Below are 24,965 nucleotides of genomic sequence, written 5' to 3'. Positions count from 1 at the left end.
GACAGGTACATTACTTAAATTACAGCCCTTATTTTTTTATGGCTCTGTGTGTGAGTCAGGCAACCATATGTGTGATTCTTAAGGCTGGGTTCTCACAGAGTGTATTTCCAGCCTTAGGGGGTGAGCATTACAGTCTCCAGACAGTGTGTGGGAGCCAGGTACTTTACAGCTTTTATTTTTTGTGGCCCTGTATGTGAGTCAGGCAAATTTTCTGTGCCAGAAGATGATGGCATGACTGTCATTGAGTAATTTTTGCTTTGTTTTCACAGTTTGTCTAGCTATATTGGTTTGTGGTGACAACTACGGTTCTGTGCAGTATATACGGTAATAAATGTTCATTTTTTTTGTTAAACAATAAATGGGAATTCTTCTTCATTGAAAAATAAGACACCCCCTGAAAATAAGACATAGCGCATATTTGGGAGCAAAAATTAATATAAGATGCGTCTTATTTTCGGGGAAACAGGGTAGATCTCAATACCTGTTGTATCGGTTCACTATTTGATGACACCAAGGGACGTACCAATTTGTCTCGAATGTTACGGCCTCTTTTATACGCTACGAGTGGAGGCTCGGAAAATTCTGGAATATTTCCACAACATTTGCCAATCAATGGCCAATGTTTGTAGATAATGTTTTTAATCCTACCACTCATGGGCCCAAAAACTGAGACAAACGGTATCCTATTGACCTTTGGAGTTCGTACCTTGACCGCCAACGTCTCCTCTTTAGTGAGTTGTCTAGCCTTAGCACTGGCTTCATGTAACAGATTGGTAGGGTAACCTCTCTGGAGGAATTTCTGACTCATTTCCTCCAAGCGTATATCATTTGATGTATCATCGGTGACCCGTCTAACCCTAAGCATTTGTGACCAAGGGAGTGACTCAATCATTCTCCGAGGGTGACCGCTATTGAAGTGCAGAAGAGAATTTTTATCAGTATTCTTAACAAATAAATCCGTAGAGATAGTAGAACCTGTAAGGATTACCTTAACATCCAGAAAGTTAATTGTCTCTTTAGATGACGTCATACTGAACTTTAGTTCAGGATAAATGTCATTAAGGAATCTGTGAAAATTCAGTAGTTCAACCTCCGAACCTGTCCATAAAACAAACATGTCGTCGATATAACGTTACCAGCAGGACACATATTGCCAGAAAACTGATGTATAGATGTGGTCCTCCTCACACATACGCATATAAATATTTGCGTAGGTGGGTGCCACGTTTGAACCCATCGCAGTACCCTGTCGCTGCTGGTAGTACACCCCCGCAAACACAAAATAGTTGTTTACAAGGATGTACTCCAGCAGCGACAGGGCAAACTGCTGGCAACCCACTGACCACTCAGATTTTTCAAGGCATCTTGTCACTGCTGATAAACCACGCTCATGGGTGATAGATGTATACAAACAAATATTTATGTGGGTGAATGATGTCGGCGGCTTTGTTGCCGCGTCATTTAACTCTCGCGATTCATTAGAGTATTTGCATATGCGCACTACACCTTGGAGACACTGCAAGGCATTAGGGAGAGTGAGGACACATTAGGGTTACACCAATGGTATGTCTGTATGTTTGTAAGCACACACCTGTTGATTGTTTTCCATTTTATTCTGCTGCTATATATGGAGGGTGTGATGTGGGTCTCATTATGCTTGACAAAGATCTCCTATAGAGATCGAAACGTTGCAGCTTTTACTCTGGAGGTAAAATAAAGTTTTGATTTTTTTTTGCATCACTTTATGCTGCCACAAACTACTTTCTCCTGTGTCTGGCTGGAATCCTGGATCCGGATTCCTCTTAGTGGCGTGCATTTTTCCAGTCCTGCTTCACTGTGAGACTATATAAGAGTGCTGCTCGTGCTTATTATTTGTTATGCTTCACATTTGGTGGTCTTTTCTCCAAGATAAGAGACTCTGGATCAGATTTTATTCCCTGATCTATTTACGAACTAGTTGTAACATACGTAGAAGTCCATGGGAAGCCTTATTTAATACACATATTGTTTTCCAGATTTGAGGAAATTAATCTCTTTTTTCTTCCTAGGTACAACAAAAAAACCATTGCCCATTCATGGCTGAAAACATTCCTGGACTTCTCTGAGGTAAAACGTCAAATGAACTAGTATTTCATTAATGAAAAATTAACATCAATAACTGCTGATAGGCATGATGAATTTCTGAGGTTTTGGACCCCAAGAATAGACTATGTCTTCCCTTCTTAAAACAATAAACCCCTAGCCTCATTATAATAAGTCAATCAAGGTACTTCTACGCTGCTTTGCACTTTCTTCCCAGGAGAGAAGATTTCCCATCTTCTTTTTCCCCTTTCCTTCCTTTAGTACTTTGGCCTTGGCCTGGCCAATTGTTTTACTCATGACACCTCCAGTAAAGAGGTTTACGGAAAAATCTCAAAGATTTTATCATTTCGAACACCACCTGTAGTCTTTTTGCCTTACTAGTTTACACATTGTTCTGATGTAATGCATTTATAATATGCTTCATTTTTTCTTTGTTCCAAAATTTCAAAATTTAAATAAGAACAAATGTAAAAAAAAAAAAAAAAGCCTTGTGCCAAGTTATCCCCTATCTACAGGATACGGGGTCACTTTATGATCAGGGGCAATCCAACTGATGGCAACCCAACCGATCTCGAGAACAGGGGTCCCAAAGGTCGTCTCATGAATGAAGTACCGGTTGAGCAATCAAACTATGGTTCAATTCATTTCAGTTGCTGCATATTGCATATTCTGCAATTTTCAGTGCTCCCATCAAAATGAATGGAGAGGCAGCACACATGTGTGGCCACCGCTTTATTCATGCATAGACTTTTGGGACCCCTGTTTTCAAGATCAGTGGGCGTCTCAGCAGTCGGAATCTGCTTTCTGTGCTCTCTGTAGCACACCCTCAGAAACAGCAACATGGAGAACAATGAAGTGAAGAGTCACACTCATAGACCAACCAAGCATTTACTTCCCAGGCTGACAGTGTGGGAACAGAGAGCCCAGTAAGTGTAAACAGTACACCACTGGACTGCTCAGGACCTGTGCTATAAGCACTATAACCTAGTTTATGGTGCATATAGGATGTGAAAGAGTCCCTTTAACCCTTTCCAATCCACTGTCTGACGTCTGAAGACATTATGAGTTAAGGCTGTACAGCTCCGATGTTGGAAGACATCCGTCGGGGTTCTCTTACTGTATATTGCCAGCCCCTCTGCTGTCAGAGCCTATCCAATGTGTCACCTCATGCAGTACTGGCTTTAGCCAGCAGATAGCGCCATTGTATAACGGCAGAAAAAGAGTAAGCCCCCTAGGACAACCAGGATACAAAATGGATTGGAAAGGGTTAAAATAATGGAAAGAAAATTAATTATTTTCTAAAAAGCAAGTTAAAGGGGTTTTCCCATAAGTAAATATTATATTTCTTTGGGATCAAGTTAAAAAAATGCTCTAGATTTTGCCATTAAATCTTTGTTATGGTGCTGCCTGGTATCAGATATGGAGAGAAGCAACTGCATGTTGGATGGGATAGTTACGGAGTAAACCATTCAACGCATAATGAGTATTGTGCATGGTGGGACAAGTATTCTAAGTGGTGGGACTTGTGCACGGTACTTGCTGGCGACACAAGTACCTCTCCCAGGATGCAATTATGTCTGTCTATGCCCAGTAACATATAGACTTGGATAATTCCTTTAATATTGCTTGATTGTTGGTTTAAGATTACAGGTTTCTTAGAAATGATGATCTTATTAAAGGCATTATAGTATTAGAAAAACATGGCTGCTTTCTTTAAAGATCAGTGCCCCACGTATCCTCCTATTGTACAGTATATGGTATTGCAGGCTAGTCACATTCACTTCAATAGAGCTGAGCAGCAACAGGAAACACAACCACTGGACAGGTGCGATGCTGTGTTTCAAAGTACACAACCATCTCTATGTAATTCTGGACAACCCCTTTGGTATGAATGGTGTGTCAAAAGTTAAAATAAAACCACTCAAAGGCAAATTCTTGTCATGGAAAAAAGCTTGTTGATATAAGATCAAGGTGAAATGGCAAGAGTTGAGTATATCAATAGATATCTATCAGCTGATCAAAAAGAAGGGCGTGCAACATTATAATATAGAAAGAAGAGCGACTGACATTAATGGGCTTTTAGGAAAACCCAATATTAAGATGTTTTTGCTCTATATAACAGAATGCTATCTATAAGAAAGGCTCACTAGATGGTTGCATCATGTCTCAGAGGAAAAGTGTCTATAGCAAAAAAAGTTCAGTGAAAGAAGGAAATATATGTTTATGGATGACAAACTAATTTGTCTTCAAAAAATATATATATAAGGTTCCATATACAACCCAGCACCATAATCTCTGTGGGGTATATCCTTTCCCCAATATGTCCTTGTATAACATAGCATATTGAGAATCTAGAAAGTCAACAATCATTACACCTCTGAACCGAACAAACATAACGGGTGTACAAGACTAGAGTACAATATTCATTTTTGCTGGAGTCCTTATATAAAATGTCTCAATTTTTATTTGGTATTTGATGTACCATTTTATTCTCATTCCGTTTAGTCGTTGTCCCTGTGTCGTCCTCGCTGTCCTCAAGGTTTCCACAAAAGATGACCCTCCACCATTTCTGCTTGAGCAAATTGATGTTGTACAAAATTGGATTAACTATTGAGTTGCAGAATGTAAACCCTATAATCCAGAAGAAAACAGTTGGCGATAAGTTAAAGTTGTTCATCAGGTTATAAAAAAGAAGCAAAAGGACGATTATAAACAGGGGGGCCCACATGACAAAGAAAGAGATCATGAGCGTTAAGAGAGTTCTGAAGAGTCTGTAGTCTTTCTGGGACACACGGTACTGGTGGACTTCAGAATAAGCCGTGCTGCTGATCATCCGCTCCCTGATTTCCTTTGTGATCTTTCAAAAAATAGAAAATGTATCAATTTGTTAATTTATATTCAATAGATCTTTATAATGTGTAGACAACCCCTTTCAGTAAGCAGCCCAACAAACCGTAAATTTTGCCAAGACAAAGTTTTCCAATATTTTTCCTACAGAGCGGCTCATCTTTCTGGCTCACAAAACAGGTTGGTGTAGACCCCTCTATAATGTCCATATGGCCTAATAGGGCATCTAGACTGGGGTTGTCTTCAGGAAACAACACATTTAAGTTATCCACCTCTCTACCCGCTTCAGCTCTGCTATGTCTTATTTTTACACTGCTGTCCAAAACTACACAATTTTCCATGCGTAGTCTTTTGGAGGCTAATGCTATAAGATGATGATACTCAGATGGAATGGCTCCAAAATTACTTATAAAAAAGGGTCCTCTGATGAACCTGCTATCCTGAAGAGAAAATACATCAGACCATGGCTGCCCTTTTCGGGGTGACCTCCCTGCATATTAGACAAGGAGAATATAGAGTGTAATAAGAGCAGAGTATCTTGTTTACTAATGCTGCATGACCGACACCTTGCCAACATTTTTAGCTGTGCCTTACTGCAAACAACAAGAAATGGTAAAGTGATACCACACAGATTGGTCTGCCATAGTTTATTGGTTTTATATCTAAAAAAAAAAAAATCATTCTGCAGCACTTTTGTTAGTTGAAATAGGATTTCCACCCAGAATGTAAAAATAACAATATATGTAAAGCTTATATTAGGGTATTTCACATTTGCACGCGAGGTTCTGCTTTCCTGCTCTGTTTGGAGATAGGACATGCCACAATTTTTTTCTCTCTCAACATCGCATGAGTGAAGACATCGCAAATGTAAAGGAAACCATTGGAAAACATTGGTTTCATAAATATGCTTTTTTTACTCACTCTTGCATCTCATGATTTTATCGCCTGTGTGAAACCACTCCTGAAGCTCCTTCACGCTTGTGAGAAAATCCCGCATGTGAGAGTAACTGAAAATGCAGAATTATGAAACCAATGTTTTTTAATGCTTTCATTCCCATTTGCAATGTTTTCACTCATGCGATGTGGAGTGAAAAAAAAACTTGCGGCATGTCCTATCTTTCTACATTTTGCTTTTTCTATTTCCCATGTTTCCCTATGGAGCCTCCTTTTTATCGCATTGCAAACCACAAACTTGCAATTTACGCGCGATGCACTGCGTATTTAACATTAGAAAGATCTATTGACTTCCGCCTGAGAAAATCGCAAGTGGCAGTAATGTTGCGATTTTGTCACAATCACCAGTGTGAAGGAGCCCTTAGAGTGATAGCTATAGTTTACAAATTATACTTTTTTTAAGCTTAGATATTTCTGTTCTATGTTCTGTTGCAGTTATTTTTCAGGTATTTGTGACAAGTTGTCACTATGCTATTGTTAGAACATGCTCGCTAAATGATAGTTGGTCATCAATTATTATAGATAACAACTAATATGGTTGCACTTCCTGTTGCTACTTCTGAAAAAATGCAATTAATTTGAGCCCCAACGATGTCCAGTAGAAGAAACCATTGAGCTTGAACAAAGACTACGACTCCTTTGTTCTAATCAATAGACTGACAATGTTACTTGTTGAAAGACCCCCCTTACCAGGGAAGCCACTGTAGACGTGTGTTTGAGCCACTGTTAGGGGATATTTTAGGAGAATGGTCCTCAGAGTAGGGATGTTCTTGGCTTTGGAGCAGTAAATACCAAATATGGGGCGCTCAGTTGTAGCACCCAGTCTGGTCAAGAAATAGATGCAAAAGGGAGCCGCAGTGCACAACAGGGTAAGTGATGCACTCTGTGCAGATCAATGGTTGTGACTAGAGATGAGCGAGCACCAAAATGCTCGGGTGCTCGTTACTCGGGACGAAATTATCGCGATGCTCGAGGGTTCGTTTCGAGTAACGAACCCCATTGAAGTCCATGGGCGACCCGAGTATTTTTGTATATCGCCGATGCTTGCTAAGGTTTCCATTTGTGAAAATCTGGGCAATTCAAGAAAGTGATGGGAACCACACAGCAACGGATAGGGCACGCGAGGGGCTACATGTTGGGCTGCATCTCAAGTTCCCAGGTCCCACTATTAAGCCACAATAGCGGCAAGAGTGGGCCCCCCCCCCCCCAACAACTTTTACTTCTAAAAAGCCCTCATTAGCAATGCATACCTTAGCTAAGCACCACACTACCTCCAACAAAGCACAATCACTGCCTGCATGACACTCCGCTGCCACTTCTCCTGGGTTACATGCTGCCCAACCCCCCCCCCTGCACGACCCAGTGTCCGCAGCGCACACCAAATTGTCCCTGCGCAGCCTTCAGCTGCACTCATGCCACGCCACACTCATGTCTATTTATAAGTGCGTCTGCCATGAGGAGGAACCGCAGGCACACACTGCAGAGGGTTGGCACGGCTAGGCAGCGACCCTCTTTAAAAGGGGCGGGGCGATAGCCCACAATGCTGTACAGAAGCAATGAGAAATATAATCCTGTGCCACCGCCATCAGGAGCTGCACACGTGGGCATAGCAATGGGGAACCTATGTGCCACACACTATTTATTCTGTCAAGGTGTCTGCATGCCCCAGTCAGACTGCGGTTTTTTATAAATAGTCACAGGCAGGTACAACTCCGCAATCGGAATTCCGTGTGCACCCACAGCATGGGTGGCTCCCTGGAACCCACCGGCTGTACATTAATGTATCCCATTGCAGTGCCCATCACAGCTGAGGTAATGTCATGTTTAATGCAAGTGGGCTTTGGCCCACACTGCATGCCCCAGTCAGACTGGGGTTCTTTAGAAGTGGACACATGCAGTTACAACTCCGTGTGGACCCACGGCATGGGTGGCTCCCTGGAACCCACCGGCGGTACATAAATATATCCCATTGCAGTGCCCAACACAGCTGATGTAACGTCAGCTGTAATGCAGGTGGGCTAAAAATTAATTGGATTACACTGTAGGCGAGGGCCCCCAAAAATTGGTGTATCAACAGTACTAATGTACCTCAGAAAAATTGCCCATGCCCAACCAAGAGGGCAGGTGAAACCCATTAATCGCTTTGGTTAATGTAGCTTAATTGGTAACTAGGCCTGGAGGCAGCCCAGTTAAAGTAAAAATTGGTTCAGGTGAAAGTTTCAACGCTTTAATGAGCATTGAAACGTATAAAAATTGTTTACAAAAATTATATGACTGAGCCTTGTGGGCCTAAGAAAAATTGCCCGTTCGGCATGATTATGTGAGGTTTCAGGAGGAGGAGCAGGAGGAGGAGAAGAAATGTTATACACAGATTGATGAAGCAAAAATGTCCCCGTTTTTGATGGTGATAGAGAACGATGCTTCCATCCGCGGGTGCAGCTTACGTATGGTTTAGGTATCGCTGCTGTCCGCTGGTGGAGAAGAGAAGTCTGGGGAAATCCAGGCTTTGTTCATCTTGATGAGTGTAAGCCTGTTGGCACTGTCGGTTGACAGGCGGGTACGCTTATCTGTGATGATTCCCCCAGCCGCACTAAACACCCTCTCTGACAAGACGCTAGCCGCAGGACAAGCAAGCACCTCCAGGGCATACAGCGCAAGTTCAGGCCACGTGTCCAGCTTCGACACCCAGTAGTTGTAGGGGGCAGAGGCGTCACCGAGGACGGTCGTGCGATCGGCTACATACTCCCTCACCATCCTTTTACAGTGCTCCCGCAAACTCAGCCTTGACTGGGGACCGGTGACACAGTCTTGCTGGGGAGCCAGAAAGCTGGCAAAGGCCTTGGAGAATGTTCCCCTGCCTGCGCTGTACATGCTGCCTGATCTCTGCGCCTCCCCTGCTACCTGGCCCTCGGAACTGCGCCTTCTGCCACTAGCGCTGTCGGATGGGAAGTTTACCATCAGTTTGTCCACCAGCGCCCTGTGGTATAGCATCATTCTGGAACCCCTTTCCTCTTCGGGAATGAGAGTGGAAAGGTTCTCCTTATACCGTGAGTCGAGCAGTGTGTACACCCAGTAATCCGTAGTGGCCAGAATGCGTGTAACGCGAGGGTCACGAGAAAGGCATCCTAACATGAAGTCAGCCATGTGTGCCAGGGTACCTGTACGCAACACATGGCTGTCCTCACTAGGAAGATCACTTTCAGGATCCTCCTCTGGCCATACACGCTGAAAGGATGACAGGCAAGCAGCATGTGTACCCTCAGCAGTGGGCCAAGCTGTCTCTTCCCCCTCCTCCTCATGCTCCTCCCCCTCCTCCTCCTCCTCCTCAATGCGCTGAGATATAGACATGAGGGTGCTCTGACTATCCAGCGACATACTGTCTTCCCACGCCTCCGTTTCCGAGTGCAAAGCGTCTGCCTTTATGCTTTGCAGGGAACTTCTCAAGAGGCATAGCAGAGGAATGGTGACGCTAATGATTGCAGCATCCCCGCTCACCATCTGGGTAGACTCCTCAAAGTTTCCAAGGACCTGGCAGATGGCTGCCAACCAGGCCCACTTTTCTGTAAAGAATTGAGGAGGCTGACTCCCACTACGCCGCCCATGTTGGAGTTGGTATTCCACAATAGCTCTACGCTGCTCATAGAGCCTGGCCAACATGTGGAGCGTAGAGTTCCACCGTGTGGGCACGTCGCACAGCAATCGGTGCACTGACAGATTAAACCGATGTTGCAGGGTCCGCAGGGTGGCAGCGTCCGTCTTGGAGTTGCGGAAATGTGCGCTGACACGGCGCACCTTTCCGAGCAGGTATGACAAGTGTGGGTAGCTTTTCAGAAAGCGCTGAACCACCAAATTAAAGACATGGGCCAGGCATGGCACGTGCGTGAGGCTGCCGAGCTGCAGAGCCTCCACCAGGTTACGGCCGTTGTCACACACGACCATGCCCGGTTGGAGGCTCAGCGGCGCAAGCCAGCGGTCGGTCTGCTCTGTCAGACCCTGCAGCAGTTCGTGGGCCGTGTGCCTCTTCTCTCCTAAGCTGAGTAGTTTCAGCACGGCCTGCTGACGCTTGCCCACCGCTGTGCTGCCGTGCCGCGCGACACCGACTGCTGGCGACTTGCTGCTGCTGACACATCTTGATTGTGAGACAGAGGTTGCGTAGGAGGAGGAGGAGGAGGGTGGTTTAGTGGAGGAAGCATACACCGCCGCAGATACCAGCACCGAGCTGGGGCCTGCAATTCTGGGGATGGGTAGGACGTGAGCGGTCCCAGGCTCTGACTCGGTCCCAGCCTCCACTAAATTCACCCAATGTGCCGTCAGGGAGATATAGTGGCCCTGCCCGCCTGTGCTTGTCCACGTGTCTGTTGTTAAGTGGACCTTGGCACTAACCGCGTTGGTGAGGGCGCGTACAATGTTGCGGGAGACGTGGTCGTGCAGGGCTGGGACAGCACATCGGGAAAAGTAGTGGCAACTGGGAACCGAGTAGCACGGAGCGGCCGCCGCCATCATGCTTTTGAAAGCCTCCGTTTCCACAAGCCTAGACGGCAGCATCTCCAGGCTGATCAATTTGGCAATGTGCACGTTTAACGCTTGAGCGTGCGGGTGCGTGGCGGCGTACTTGCGCTTGCGCTCAAACTGTGGCGCTAGCGACGTCTGGACGCTGCGCTGAGAGACATTGCTGGATAGGGCCGAGGACAGCGGAGGTGAGGGTGTGGGTGCAGGCCAGGAGACGGTAGTGCCTGTGTCCTCAGAGGGGGATTGGATCTCAGTGGCAGGTTGGGGCACAGGGGGAGAGGCAGTGGTGCAAACCGGAGGCGGTGAACGGCCTTCGTCCCACCTTGTGGGGTGCTTGGCCATCATATGCCTGCGCATGCTGGTGGTGGTGGCTCCCCAGCTGATCTTGGCGCGACAAAGCTTGCACACCACTGTTCGTCGGTCGTCAGGCGTCTCTGTGAAAAACTGCCACACCGTAGAGCACCTTGACCTCTGCAGGGTGGCATGGCGCAAGGGGGCGCTTTGGGAAACAGTTGGTGGATTATTCGGTCTGGCCCTGCCTCTACCCCTGGCCACCGCACTGGCTCGGCCTGTGCCCACACCCTGACTTGGGCCTCCGCGTCCTCACCCGCGTCCACGTCCTCTAGGTCTACCCCTACCCCTCAGCATGGTGTATTACCAGTAGTGCAGAAACAGAACGCTGTAATTAAATGTGCCACTTATTGGCCTGTGGTTGGACGCTGACTTCGCTTACGGAACGCCAGGAAATAATTTTGCGCAAGCCTGCTGTAACACTTAGCTGGCTGCATATGAATTAGGAGGACAACTACACCCAGCACAGACCCAGAACACTGAGGACGGTCACAGGCAGCCCAAATAGATTTTTTTCCCCAAATGATTTGCAAAGGCCCACTGCCTATATTCAATAAATATGTCTTCTGTCCCTGCGTCACCACTACTGGCCCTGGAGTATTTAAAATAACTGCAGACTGTTGCACTGTGGACTGGAATACAGCGGTGATTTAACAGCCAACACAGAGCCAGGAAATAATTTTGCGCAAGCCTGCTGTAACACTTAGCTGGCTGCGTATGAATTAGGAGGACAACTACACCCAGCACAGACCCAGTACACTGAGGACAGTCACAGGCAGCTCAAATAGATTTTTTTCCCCAAATGTTTTTGGAAAGGCCCACTGCCTATATACACTGTATATGTCTTCTATCCCTGCGTCACCACTACTGGCCCTGGAGTATGTAAAATAACTGCAGACTGTTGCACTGTGGACTGGAATACAGCGGTGATTTAACAGCCAACACAGAGCCAGGAAATAATTTTGCGCAAGCCTGCTGTAACACTTAGCTGGCTGCGTATGAATTAGGAGGACAACTACACCCAGCACAGACCCAGTACACTGAGGACAGTCACAGGCAGCCCAAATAGATTTTTTTCCACAAATGTTTTTGGAAAGGCCCACTGCCTATATACACTGTATATGTCTTCTGTCCCTGCGTCACCACTACTGGCCCTGGAGTATGTAAAATAACTGCAGACTGTTGCACTGTGGACTGGAATGTGATGTAACAGCCAACACAGAGCCAGGAAAGAATTTTGCGCAAGCCTGCTGTAACACTTAGCTGGCTGCGTATGAATTAGGAGGACAACTACACCCAGCACAGACCCAGTACACTGAGGACAGTCACAGGCAGCCCAAATAGATTTTTTTTCCCAAATGTTTTTGGAAAGGCCCACTGCCTATATTCAATAAATATATGTCTTCTGTCCCTGCCTCACAATATATGTCTTCTGTCCCTGCCTCACAATATATGTCTTCTGTCCCTGCCTCACAATATATGTCTTCTGTCCCTGCCTCACCACCACTACTGGCCCTGGAGTATGTATAATTACTTGAAGGGCGCAATGCTCTGCACGGCTGATATACAAAAAAAAAAAAGTGCAACACTGCAAAAAGCAGCCTCCACACTACTGCACACGGTTAGATGTGGCCCTAAGAAGGACCGTTGGGGTTCTTGAAGCCAAAAATACTCCTAACACTCGCCCTATAGCAGCTCCGGCACCAACAGCACTTTCCCTCCTCTATGTCTGAATGCATCTGTGGCGAGCCGCAGGAGGGGCCGATTTATATACTCGGGTGACACCTGATCTCGCCAGCCACTCACTGCAGGGGGGTGGTATAGGGCTTGAACGTCTCAGGGGGAAGTTGTAATGCCTTTCATGTCTTTCTATTGGCCATAAAAGCGCTCTAACGTCTCAGAGATGAAAGTGAAAGTAACTCGAACATCGCGTGGTACTCGTCACGAGTAACGAGCATCTCGAACACGCTAATACTCGAACGAGTATCAAGCTCGGACGAGTGCGTTCACTCATCTCTAGTTGTGACGTTTTGGGTGCTAGGCCTGACTGTTAGAGGATATATATACTTATTAGGAGGCCATATGACAAGGTCTTGATTTGTTGTTTATGCATTATGTTGATGTAAAGTGTTGTGAAACACAAAAATGCTGGAAGGAGCCAGATTGAAAATAAACTTTAATGTGGAAGTAATTTTACTCCGTGGGCCAACTGTCTTATGTAGAAAAATGGCGACTAATCCCCCAGTTGTGACATGCTGTCTGCTTATGAAATGCCCCCCCCCCCCCCCTGAGTGTATTGGTGTGTATGCCTTAGGTAGGGATGGTTATATTAGATTTCTAAAAGTACTGTAGTTATATTCCCAAAATATTAAAAATGTCATTACCTTGAAGATCTTGGTGTAGCTAACTATAATACTTAAACCTGGTATCAAGAAGTCCAATATTATAAATGATATATCCCATACAATTTCTTCTGCGACTGTTGGCCAAACAAGAGTGCAGACCTGGACATCCTGATGGGCACAAAGGAGAAGATCAGGCACAAAAGCAAGCACAATTCTCAATAAGTTGCATTGCACAAATAAAAATACAAACAGAGGTTCAATAATAATAGTAGACACATGTTACTTGCCCAACTTGTATGCAGCGGTTTTAGATCCATTTTCTAGATAACCTGTGAGAAACACATTGACATTGGGAGAGCTGCAGGGGCCATGAAAGATTGTTCCGATACTGAATAACATTGCTTATTATTCATTGCCTCTTGTGTAACACACAAACCAATGTAAGTGAATAGCTGTGGTCTTCTCCATTCTTATATAGCGTCTGTTTTTGAAGAAACGGTTGAAGACCCAAGATGACTCCTTGTCATTGTTAGACGTGGGAATTTGTCTGACCAATAAGTTTACTTGTGAAAGTGTGAACTTGTCTTTAAATTCGCATCATATCAGTATCCATAAAACTGGTAGGGCAAATCTGCTGCGACATCTACTCCTGGGAAGTTTGTTAACTGTCAGAAGCTTTTCCTTTTTGAATAATCTTTCTCACTGAAGAATGACAAATTTCAAATTATCTGGAGATGGCCTTATAACCCTTCCCAGATTGATGTGGAGCAACAATTGCTTCTCTAAGGTCATTGATGATCTATTTACTCCTTAGCATTGTGTTAACACACTTGAATGCTCCAGACCAGCAAACTGCCCAAATTTCTGCTTTTATGGAGGTGGTCACAAATACTGATGATCAATTATTCTTACTTCAGCATTTGATTAGCATTCTTCCTTAGAAGCATTGCCTTTTGCGGAGAATACAGTGTTGCACAAATACAACATATATTAGTCAAGGGAGTGGCTATTGCTTCGTTATACAGAACTGGTGTGTGCGATGGAAAAAAATCCATTTATACAAGCCAATGATAAGCTTAAAGGGGTTGTCTCGTGCCGAAACGGGTTTTTTTTTTTTGCATAGGCCCCCCGTTCGGCGCAGGACAAACCCAAGGGATGTGTTAAAATAAAAAAAAAATATTACTTACCCGAATCCCCGCTCTGTGACTTCTTCCTTCTTCCTACTTCTTCCTTCTCCAAGATGGCCGCCGGGATCTTCACCCACGATGCACCGCGGGTCTTCTCCCATGGTGCACCGTGGGCTCTGTGCGGTCCATTGCTGATTCCAGCCTCCTGATTGGCTGGAATCGGCACACGTGATGGGTCGGAGCTACACGATGACGCGTAGAAGGGGGCGGAGCCAGAACGCCGCTCGTGCCCGGACCGACCAGAAGGAGAAGACCCTTCTGCGCAAGCGCGTCTAAAAAAGCAAGAAGACCCCGAAATTAGACGGAGCCATGGAGACGGGGACGCCAGCAACGGAGCAGGTAAATGAGTAACTTCTGTATGGCTCATATTTAATGCACGATGTATATTACAAAGTGCATTAATATGGCCATACAGAAGTGCTGAACCCCACTTGCTTTCGCGAGACAACCCCTTTAATGAACGCTCATCTGAACATTTGTTCCTGACCACTAGCCCATGTAAATATGCCTACAATCAATAAACAAGAAAGCACCTATCCTCAAGATAGGTCATCAAGGATTGGTGAAGGTCCATTGCTCAGGATTAGAGATGAGCGAACGTACTCGGTAAAGCACTACTCGTCCGAGTAATGTGCTTTATCCGAGTACCTCCCCGCTCGTCCTGAAAGATTCGGGGAGCGCCGCGGAGCGGGGAGCTGCAGGGGAGAGCGGGGAGGAACGGAGGGGAGATCTCTCTCTCCTTCTCTCCCGCCCGCTCTCCCCTGCTCCCCGCCGCAACTCACCTGTCAGCAGCGACGCTCCCCGAATCTTTCAGGACGAGCGGGGAGGTACTCGGATAAAGCACATTACTCGGACGAGTAGTGCTTTACCGAGTACGTTCGCTCATCTCTACTCAGGATCCTCACCAATCAGCTGATATCAGGCCAGCTGTCATGGTGTTGTTAAGGATTGTTTAATCACTCATTTGCATGGCTTTTTCCCATGGAGCATTGCCTGTTCTAGATCATCCTATCTACACCTATTTGCTGCTCTCCACAAAGAAAAGCATTACCCCTCCCCTCCTAGAACAAAAAATGATTGTTGTTTTTTTTATTTGTGGGTATATGACAAATGAAACTGTACTTTAGTGAAAGCCAAGCAAACCTAATATTTCTCTCTGCTTATGTTACACTTATGATTGTGGGTCTAGAGAACTAGACGAGAAGAATGTCAAAGCTAATAATAAGTTTACAGGAAACCAGCAGAACTGAATAGCAGGTGCGCTGTGCAGAAAATTGAGATTTGAAGAGGATTGCTTAAAGGAGATGTCCCGAGGCAGCAAGTGGGTCTATACACTTCTGTATGGCCATAATAATGCACTTTGTAATATACATTGTGCATTAATTATGAGCCATACAGAAGTTATAAAAAGTTTTATACTTACCTGCTCCGTTGCTGGCGTCCTCGTCTCCATGGTGCCGACTAATTTTCGCCCTCCGATGGCCAAATTAGCCGCGCTTGCGCAGTCCGGGTCTTCTCCTCTTCTCTATGGGGCTCCGTGTAGCTCCGCCCCGTCACGTGCCGATTCCAGCCAATCAGGAGGCTGGAATCGGCAATGGACCGCACAGAAGCCCTGCGGTCCATGAAGACGGAGGATCCCGGCGGCCATCTTCAGCAGGTGAGTATGAAGACGCCGGACCGCCGGGATTCAGGTAAGCGCTGTGCGGGTGGTTTTTTTAACCCCTGCATCGGGGTTGTCTCGCGCCGAACGGGGGGGGGGGGTTTAAAAAAAAAAAAAACCCGTTTCGGCGCGGGACATCTCCTTTAATGTTGTACTTATAATGTTCACAGTGTTTTATTAATGACATGTAACAGTATACAGTAAAACCTCTACCAGCATTGACATCTACTAAGGCCCATTTTGAGTAAGGCTATTTTTTTTGCCAAAATTTTGCCTCTAGTAACATTGGTTGCCTCTAATAACACCGGCGTGTGCCAGACCACGTGACCTTGCTGCTGAACCCATGTGATCTCCTGCTCGGTGTCTCCTCCTCCTAATGCAACCCACCCTTCTCCATTATCGGCAACGGGTAATACAGTAGTACTGTACAATTGCACTCCAATGTAACACCCCAGAGAGCACAGTGATAACGCTGAGGACAGATGATGTACTGTAGTACAGCAGATGTCACCTGCAGTCCTATGTAACAGCGCGCAGAACACAGTGAAAACACTGAGGACAGATTATGTAGTAGATGTGACCTGCAGTCCTATGTAACACCACAGCTAACACACACAGTAACAAGTTCAATAACATGTTACATGCTCATTTATTCTTTACAGTAGTCTTTTATATTCATTTATTAATGTTTTTGATATTAAAGACCATATTTATTCTCCATTAAATGTGGTTTGGAGTGTTTTTTTGGAATGTCTAGAACAAATTAATTGGATTTACATTGATTCCTATGGAAATTACCTCGAGTAGCAAGGGTTTCAGCTGATTGCTTTTGGGACGGATTACCAACGTTAGTAGAGGTTTTATTGTACATACAAAAACATCTGACTCATTTTGAAGTCCCTGCCCCAAAATAAAGTATCTTACACTGGTGACTTTATTTTCTTTCCTCAATTCTATTTTTAAAATTATTCTTCCACTGAAAGTCCTTCAGAAAATGTATTCTATTATTAAATAAAACAGAACTCAGCGCCCTGTGTAGTGTAGTCTGGCCCTGCAGTCATATTGTACCCTCCTCTATGTGTCCACTACTTCTTACAAACCTCCCAAATATGTCAGCAAAAATGAGGCTTTGGATATGTAAGGGGGTAGTGTATTATGCTTCTAGAGCAGGGTATCAAACTGATTTTCACCGAGGGCCACATCAGCCTTATGGTTGCCTTCAAAGGGACGATTATAATTGTAAGACTGCAAACCCCATAGTGGCCCGAGTGGTAATAGGGTCACCCATAGTGGCCCCAGTAGTAAGTTACCCGCATAGTGACCCTTTAATAATAGCGATTCCTATAATGGCCCCAGTAGTCATAGTACTCCTATAGTGGTCCCAGTAGTAATAGTGACACCCATAATGGCCTCTGTAGTCAAAGTGCTACTATAGTGGCCCCAGTAGTAATAGTAACCCTCATAATAGCCCCTGAAGTCATAGTTGTCCCATTGTGGCCCCAATAGTAATAGGGTCCTCCATTGTGGCCCCAGTAGTAATAGGGTCTCCCATGGTGGCCCAGGTAGTAATAGGGTCCCCCATGGTGGCCCCAGTAGTAGCAGGGTCCCCCATGGTGGCCCCAGTAGTAATAAGGTCCCCCATGGTGGGTCCAGTAGTAATTAAGTCCCCCATGGTGGGTCCAGTAGTAATTGTGTCCCCTATATTTGCCAAAGTAGTAAAAAGTGACCCCTACATAAATAAGTTTATATGTATATATATATATATATATATATATATATATATATACACACATACATACACACATACACACACTATTAAACATATATAAATACACGCACAGGAGCGCACGCTTATATATGTACAGGCGCACACTTTATATATATATATATATATATATATATATAGAGAGAGAGAGAGAGAGAATACGCAGAGGTGCACACTTTTATATATACAGATATATATATATATATACACGCACAGGCACACACGATTATACATGTATATATATTTACGCGGGCGCACACGATTATACATACATACATATATATCTACACAGACACACACACACACATATATATATATATATATATATATATATATATATATATATAATACACACACACACAGGTGCGCACACATATATATACACACAAGGACACTTACATTCTTATATACAATGCAAACACGTGTTTATATACCCAACAGAACAATCTGTATATTTACCTGCATCCAATGTGGTCCCAATGGCAGGTATACTGGCTGCTCTAAGTCCTTTTTGGGGCCCTCCTGCATACTTGGGCCCCTAATGGCTCCGCAGATCTGCTGCCATGAACCGCAGGAGGGCCGGTGAGAGGAGTTCAGCGCTGACCGGCTCTCATCCTGCAGCTGCTCCTCCTCAGCCCTGCTCTCCTTGCACCAGGGATCATGTTATCTGTAGGCTTCTTCCCTCCTCCGCACACCGTTGTCAGGGTGATATCGGCACTCATCTATTTTTGTCTGCTCTAATAGACAAAACAAGCCGATAGACGATCTCATACTGACAGCAGCACAAAGGGTGAGGGAACTTGCTGCACAGCTGGCGGGACACATAAAATGAGGTGGCAGGCCGGATTCGGCCCGCGGGCCTTGTGTTTGACATGTATGTTCTAGAGTATTGTTTTTTACCCTGCAATGAGTGTTGTATTTTGCTGGCCTTTAGTTAGCAATTGCCGCTATTGTGTTCTGGTTTTACTAGGAAACTTTTCCCTGGTTGGTGGATGTCTCCCAGTGCATATACTTGAAATTTGGGAGAGAGGAGTGTTTTGGCTGCTCTTATGTTTAAGAGGTCTTTTAATTTGTTTCTGAGTTTTTTTTAAGATCGATATTTTAATAAGTTGTTGTTCATTGATTTTTTAATGTAGCTTCTCTATACTAGAAATTTGAGAAGGGAGTTAATTTCCAATTCTCTGCTTTTTGACCTTTTGATGTTGCTTTTGGAGCAACTGGTCGACTTCTACAAGCGAGGTGTTTACAGTTGCATAAAGAGATGGGAGTAGAGTGTGTCCCCTAAGTGGCACCTATGTAGAGAAGGACTAATAACTGTGCCAAGTTCCATTGCTCTCAGTCCACAAGAAGTGGGACAGGGAAAATCTTCAATGAACGCCCCTCGTATGTTGAAGGATTTCACAGTGTGTGCTTCAACCCTGTGGCCAATTTGTTTCACATCAAGTTTTATATCGGCGAGTTCATTTATCACACCGAAAAGAGATTGTGTAAAGATCTTCTTAATAAAGGAGCAGGAGATTAGATTGTGGTCTTGATCTTCATTATGATCTGAGGTGTTGGATGAGCCATCTGCATCAGAGTAATCAAGATCCTGTTTTGACAAGACATCTTGTGGTATTTTAGATCTTTGTGCAGCCAGTGAGTTGTATTTCTTAAGTATTTATCCACCTTTGCTTGGTTTTTATGAGGCCTGTTTACTTGTAAGACCTTTATTTTTGTCTTTGCTTGGCTTGACCACTTTACAGTGGTTTCAGGGTATGAGAGTTATATTTTCATTTTGATTAGTCTAGCTCGTCAGTTCAGACCTGAGATGAGCTGTGTTAATGCAAGCTGAGGTGGAACAGATTATAAAGGATGGAGAGTAGATTCTGCTTGCTATACAGTCTTTATGGCGGAGCTGCAGGGATGCACATATATTTAAGGCCTCTTTCACACAAGTGACAAGGAGAGAAAATAGTAGCGATAGCGCACCTGTGCAATATCGGTGCGTTTTCTTGTGGAGATATCGTGATTGTGTCACTACAAAGTCTATCTATTGTTTATGGTGATGGCATTTTGTCAGATAAAGCTATATTCTACCCATGTCCATGGACTTTGGAGACCACAACTGTAGTGGAGATTTTGTTTCCAAACTTTCATATACACTAACGTGTATGTATGTCAACTGTATGCCATTTTTGATGGTTCTGTTTTGTTTTTACACTGGTAGTGGACATATTAAGATAGAGTAACATGGCAACTCTTGGCCACAACCATGTTGGCGTGACCAGAAATCACTGTGTAGCCCTGCATCCTTACATTGTTACTGAAGTGAACGGGTTCACGGTGCAACTCACAAGTTGTAAGGACTCACGGGTAACAAAAGAATCCAAAGTTGTTTCTTTTGTTTTTGAGCCATGTGGGTTGATGCAACTGGCAAGTTGCACTGTAAACCCTACAAACAGTCTCCCCATGACATCCAATTGCAGAAAAAGATACATACAAGAAGACGGGTAAAGAGAATGGGTAAACATCTCCGTAAAAAAGGGAAAAAAAAACACCATCTTCCAGACCACTCCTTAGAACAAGAAGTAGAAAATATGGAAGTCAGAAAAGTTGGAGTACTAAACATCTCCAAATACATTTTCAAAAAGAAGTATCTCGAGGTCCTCCCTAAAAGGACTCTTTTAGTTTCACTCACCCCTCAGATTCTTTCATTTTATTTGTAGATCTCAATAAATTCATTAGAAGTCTAACCATTAGCCACTACTATTCCATTCAGAGAGTAGATAACACGCACAAAACAGAGGATTTCTCTTCACCCAAACTTTAGAAGTCCACTCTTCATATCCTTCATGACCCAATCACAACAAATCTTAAACCCAAAAGTAATTTTTATCCTGTGGAGAAGAAGGGACCATTTATCAAAACTTTTTGGAATATTCTTAAAGTGACTTACCCTATTATTCACTTTCTGTGTTATTACATTGAACAACAGAAACATGGGTAAGGCTGTCATGACTGAGAAACCCCAGATGGTCAAAATTCCTATTGTCACCACTTTAACATTACAGGAGGTAGCTTGGGACACCTTCATGATGTACATCATTCTCTCCAGGCTCACAGCAGAAAGGGAGATCAGGTTGACAGAGCTACTGAGGCAGATGATAAAGAAGATCAGATGGCAGAAGAAATCACCCAAGACCCAAGCCTCCGTCCATCGGATGACTAAGATGAGCGGTATTATGCTGATGAACAAGAAGTCCGAACAAAACAGGTTCAGTACAAAGCAGTCGGCAGTTACTAGTTTCTTCTTTCTGACTAGCAAGATAATGGCACAAATGTTTACAAAGCATGAGAACATGAACACTACAGAGAGGAAGGTGGTCTCCAAGACTTTCACTGCCAAGGTTTTGTCAAACTCCGAGTAAAAGTTAAAATAGATAAAGTTGCAGTTTTCTTCAGACTGACATGGTTCAATCATGTTGGCCATTGTAAATCAGAGGTTACAAACCACAATCATACATGAAGTGCAGCTATATCAAGTGGTGGTCAGTAGGCCTCAGAATTGATGACCGAGCAGTAGAGAGCAGAAGCTCTGGAGTGATGAGGTGCAGCTCAGGCGACTTAATATAGTTCTGCAGTGTAGCCAGTCCTTCTTTAATTTGTAAAAAGGAAGTTACACCGTATTCTTATAAATATCCACTCATCTAAAGCAAAGATGAAGGTGTTGTGGTTTTATGATGCCTTCTCTTGTATTAGTAAATAATTGCTTGTACTTATGTTCACAAGTGATGATAAAAATATACAGTTTCCTGTTCTGATTCTGTATCAGTATCTGTCCATCCCCAAATGAACAGCGTGGTAGATTGAGTTTTATTTTCTCTTAGATGAGACTTTTGTACTTAGTGGAAAATCTTTCTCATCTCGTTCATTGAGGGACACAGCTGAAGACCATGGTGTAGCTACTGCCACTAGGAAGTAGACTCCTACTAGCTATACCCCTCCAAGGAACCAAGCTAATCAGTTTGTATGCAAACAGTAGTAGCAGCGAATTAGGATAGGAAAACAGACAATATAGAAGATAAAATTATTTTCAAAACGCTAACAGCTTAGCACTATGTGCAACATGAACCCTCCAACAAAAGGATAAATATATAAATATAGAAAGTACTAATACAGCATGGGTGGGTGCTGTATTCCCCAATGAATCAGAAAATAAATAGATTTTATGGCAATTACAAAATTCTTGTTTTTTTGTCTATCATTGGGGAACACAGCTGAAGACTGTGGGACATTCTAGAGCAGTCCCTTGGGAGCAGTAAAAGGACTCATGTTCAGTTCATAGCAGTCTGTAAAACTCTTCAACTGAGGGAGATGTCGGCTGATGCAAAAGTATGCAACAAGAAAAATTTTGAAAAGGTGTGCAAAAAGGTCCATGTATCGGCCTCACACACTTGAATAGCGGAAACATCACTGCGTACGAAGCCCCCACTGCCCAAGTTCAGTGTGCCGTAATGTGGAAGGGAGGTGCTCTGCCACCGCTGATTGGATCCAGCGAGAAATTGCCACTTTGGAAGCCAAAAACCACATCTCGAGCTGTCAGGAATCATGAACAGAGTGTCTTAAAGAGGCCACCTGAGAAAGGTAGTTTCCCAAGGCTCACATAAGATCTAGTTTGTGAAGAGCGCGTTTTTCGGGTGAACTGCGAAGGGCAAAATAAATGAAGAACAATGTCTTCATTAATATGGAATGTCGATACCACCTTAGTTAGAAAGGAAGGGAACCAAACATAGGAACCCCTTTGTCTTGAACGACAGCAAATGGCGATGTGGTCAACAATGCTGCGAGTTTGGAAACCTGACGGATGGAGGTAAATGCTACCAAAAAAGAGGTAAATGCTTCCAGGTCGAAAAGCAAAGTGGAATCTCGCTCAACAGTGGTAGCGTATCCAGTACACGATTAAGGTTTCAAGGTGGAACAGGAGAATGGTATGGAGGGGTGGCATGATCAACCCCCTGTAGAATTGTACGTATTGCTGACTTTGAGGCCAGTGGGCATTGGAAAAGCATGGATAGAGCAGATACATGTAGTACTTTTAAGGAACAAAGGTTCAAGCCCATATCCACACCCTTCTGTAGAGAGCACAGGGGATGTGATAAAGAAAAACGTATATAGCCTGGAAGTTGCGTTGTTTGCACCATAGGACATTTAAAAAAAAAAAAAACTTTTACAAATACAATGGTAAACCCAAGAGGAGAAAGGCTTTTCAGCCTTCATCATGGTTTGAATGATATGTTCCATAAATTCCCGGGCTCTCAAGACTGCGGCTAATGCCGTTTAAAAAAAAACGTGGAGAAATTTCGGTGGAAGAGCGGTCCATGTATGAGAAGATTCTCTCAAGGAGGGAGGCGCCATCGAGAGTTAACGAAATCTGCATATCACGCCAATGGGACCAATCTTGAAGTGTAGAGGGATTAGTGGGAAGGGGGAAAATGCATACAGAAACTGGAATTCTGTTCATGGAACTACTAGTGCATCCACCACTCAAGCTTGGTGATCCTGAGATCTGTCCATATAGAGAGGCAGCTTGCGATTGAGTCTAAACGGCATCAGATCGACATCCAGTTGGCCCCACTTTCGACAAAGTGCTCGAAAAGCTTTGGGATGCAGCTCCCATTCTCCTGGATCGAATGTCACCCTGCAGAGGAAGTCAGCTATCCAGTGGTCTTACTCCTGGTTTGTGAACCGCCGAGAGCACTGGAAGATGATCCTTGGCCTAGATCAGGGGTGTCAAACTCATTTTCACCAGGGGCCACATCAGGTTTTTGGTGAACTTCAAAGGGCCGATTATAAGACAGTACAGTAAGGGCTCGTTCACACCAGCGTATTTGCGTACATAATATGCAGAGAACAGAAGCCATTGATGTCAATGATTTCATTCACATGATGTATATTCTCACACAGCATGACCTATATTGTTTCAAACTACGCACCCCAATAGGCCATTGAAGTGAATGGGCTGCGCAAATACGTGGTGAATGCGCAGGAAGCCTATGTATTCAATGCATATTTGCGCACCATCTCAGGGGCCCATCTGCGTTCTTTTCTGCGTGCCCAAATACGCAGGCATTAGCGATTTTCGATTGCGCAAATACGTAGCGTATTTGTGCGACCGAAATGCAATTACGCCCGTGTGAACGAGCCCTAATAGTGACCCCCATAGTGGTCGCAGTAGTAATAGTGACTCTGATAGTGGCCCCAGTAAAAATATTGACCCCCACAGTAGACCAGTTAGTAATAGCGATCCCCACAGTGGCCCCAGTAGTAATAGCGACCCCTACAGTAATATTACTCCCTCCCAGCAGCAATATTACCCACTCCCAGCAACAATATTAACCCCCCCACACAGCAACATTAACCCCCACCAGCAATATTAACCCCTCCCCCCTGCACCAATATTAACCCCCTCCCAGCAACAGTATTAACCCCCACCCACCCAGCAGCAATATTAACACCCCCCCCTCCTCCCCTTCCCAACCCGGCAGCAATATTAACCCCCTGCCAGCAACAATATTAACCCCCTCCCAGCAGCAATATTAACCCCCACCAGCAATATTACCACCCCACCCGACCCCCGCAGCAATATTAACCCCCTGCCAGCAACAATTTAACCCCCACCCCCACCCCCCAACACACCAGCAATATTAACTCCCTCAGCCCCGGCAGCAATCAGCATTATTAACCTTCTCCCAGCAACAACAATATTAACCCTCACCCCCCAGCAGCAATATTAACTTCCCCCTTCCCCAGCCATGTGCTTACCTCCACGATCCGAGGAGGAACGGTGCTGAGCCCGGGTGGCATATGAACTTTTCCCACAAGACTTCTGCACTATTGAGCAATTCCAGCAACCTGATTGGTTGTTTGGTTCTCTGGGTTGGCTGATTCCCCAATCAGATTGCTGGAATTGCTGACAAGTGCAGAAGTCTTGTGGAAAAAGTTCATATGCGTCCGGGTGTGCACTGACATCAGTGAACAGCACGGCACGCTTCCTCCCTGAGTCCTCTCCTGCGGAACTGAAGAGCAGGGGACTCAGGGGAGAAGGGACCAGCGCTGTCAGTGTGATTACCAGCGGGGAGCTGCGGCACCCCAGCTGGTAATCACTACAGTGGTGAGCGGCCGGATTCGGCCCGCGGGCCTTGTGTTTGACACATGTGGCCTAGATCTTTATTGCCTATGCAATGACCCTTGTGCTGCAGGCTCTGCCTTGATGATTTATGTAT

The 24,965-nt window shown here is 44.7% G+C and overlaps 1 protein-coding gene across 1 annotated transcript; it reads right to left on the bottom strand.

Annotated features, from left to right (window-relative positions):
- Positions 1 to 4,394: 4,394 nt before the first annotated feature.
- LOC136624910 (free fatty acid receptor 4-like) lies at positions 4,395 to 21,185 on the bottom strand. Its single transcript, XM_066598825.1, has 3 exons — positions 20,639 to 21,185; positions 13,128 to 13,256; positions 4,395 to 4,939 (listed from the first exon to the last, which is right to left on the bottom strand). Exons 1-3 carry the CDS (start codon positions 21,170 to 21,172, stop codon positions 4,538 to 4,540), a joined length of 1,065 nt encoding a protein of 354 aa, XP_066454922.1. The 5' UTR covers positions 21,173 to 21,185; the 3' UTR covers positions 4,395 to 4,537.
- Between the last annotated feature and the right edge of the window lie 3,780 nt (positions 21,186 to 24,965).

Source organism: Eleutherodactylus coqui, chromosome 4 (assembly GCF_035609145.1).
Source record: "Eleutherodactylus coqui strain aEleCoq1 chromosome 4, aEleCoq1.hap1, whole genome shotgun sequence".
In the NCBI taxonomy this organism is placed as follows: domain Eukaryota; kingdom Metazoa; phylum Chordata; class Amphibia; order Anura; family Eleutherodactylidae; genus Eleutherodactylus; species Eleutherodactylus coqui.
The sequence above is the reverse complement of the archived record's forward strand: the minus strand, read 5'-3'. Positions and strand labels throughout refer to the sequence as shown.

Excerpts from the sequence above, each read along its gene's own strand:
- LOC136624910 (XM_066598825.1), bottom strand. The coding sequence starts at position 21,172 with ATGGCCAACATGATTGAACCATGTCAGTCTGAAGAAAACTGCAACTTT. Across the intron at positions 13,257-20,638 it reads CACAGAAAGTGAATAATAGG|GATGTCCAGGTCTGCACTCT; the intron begins GTAAGTCACTTT and ends TGTGCCCATCAG. Across the intron at positions 4,940-13,127 it reads GCTACACCAAGATCTTCAAG|ATCACAAAGGAAATCAGGGA; the intron begins GTAATGACATTT and ends ATTTTTTGAAAG.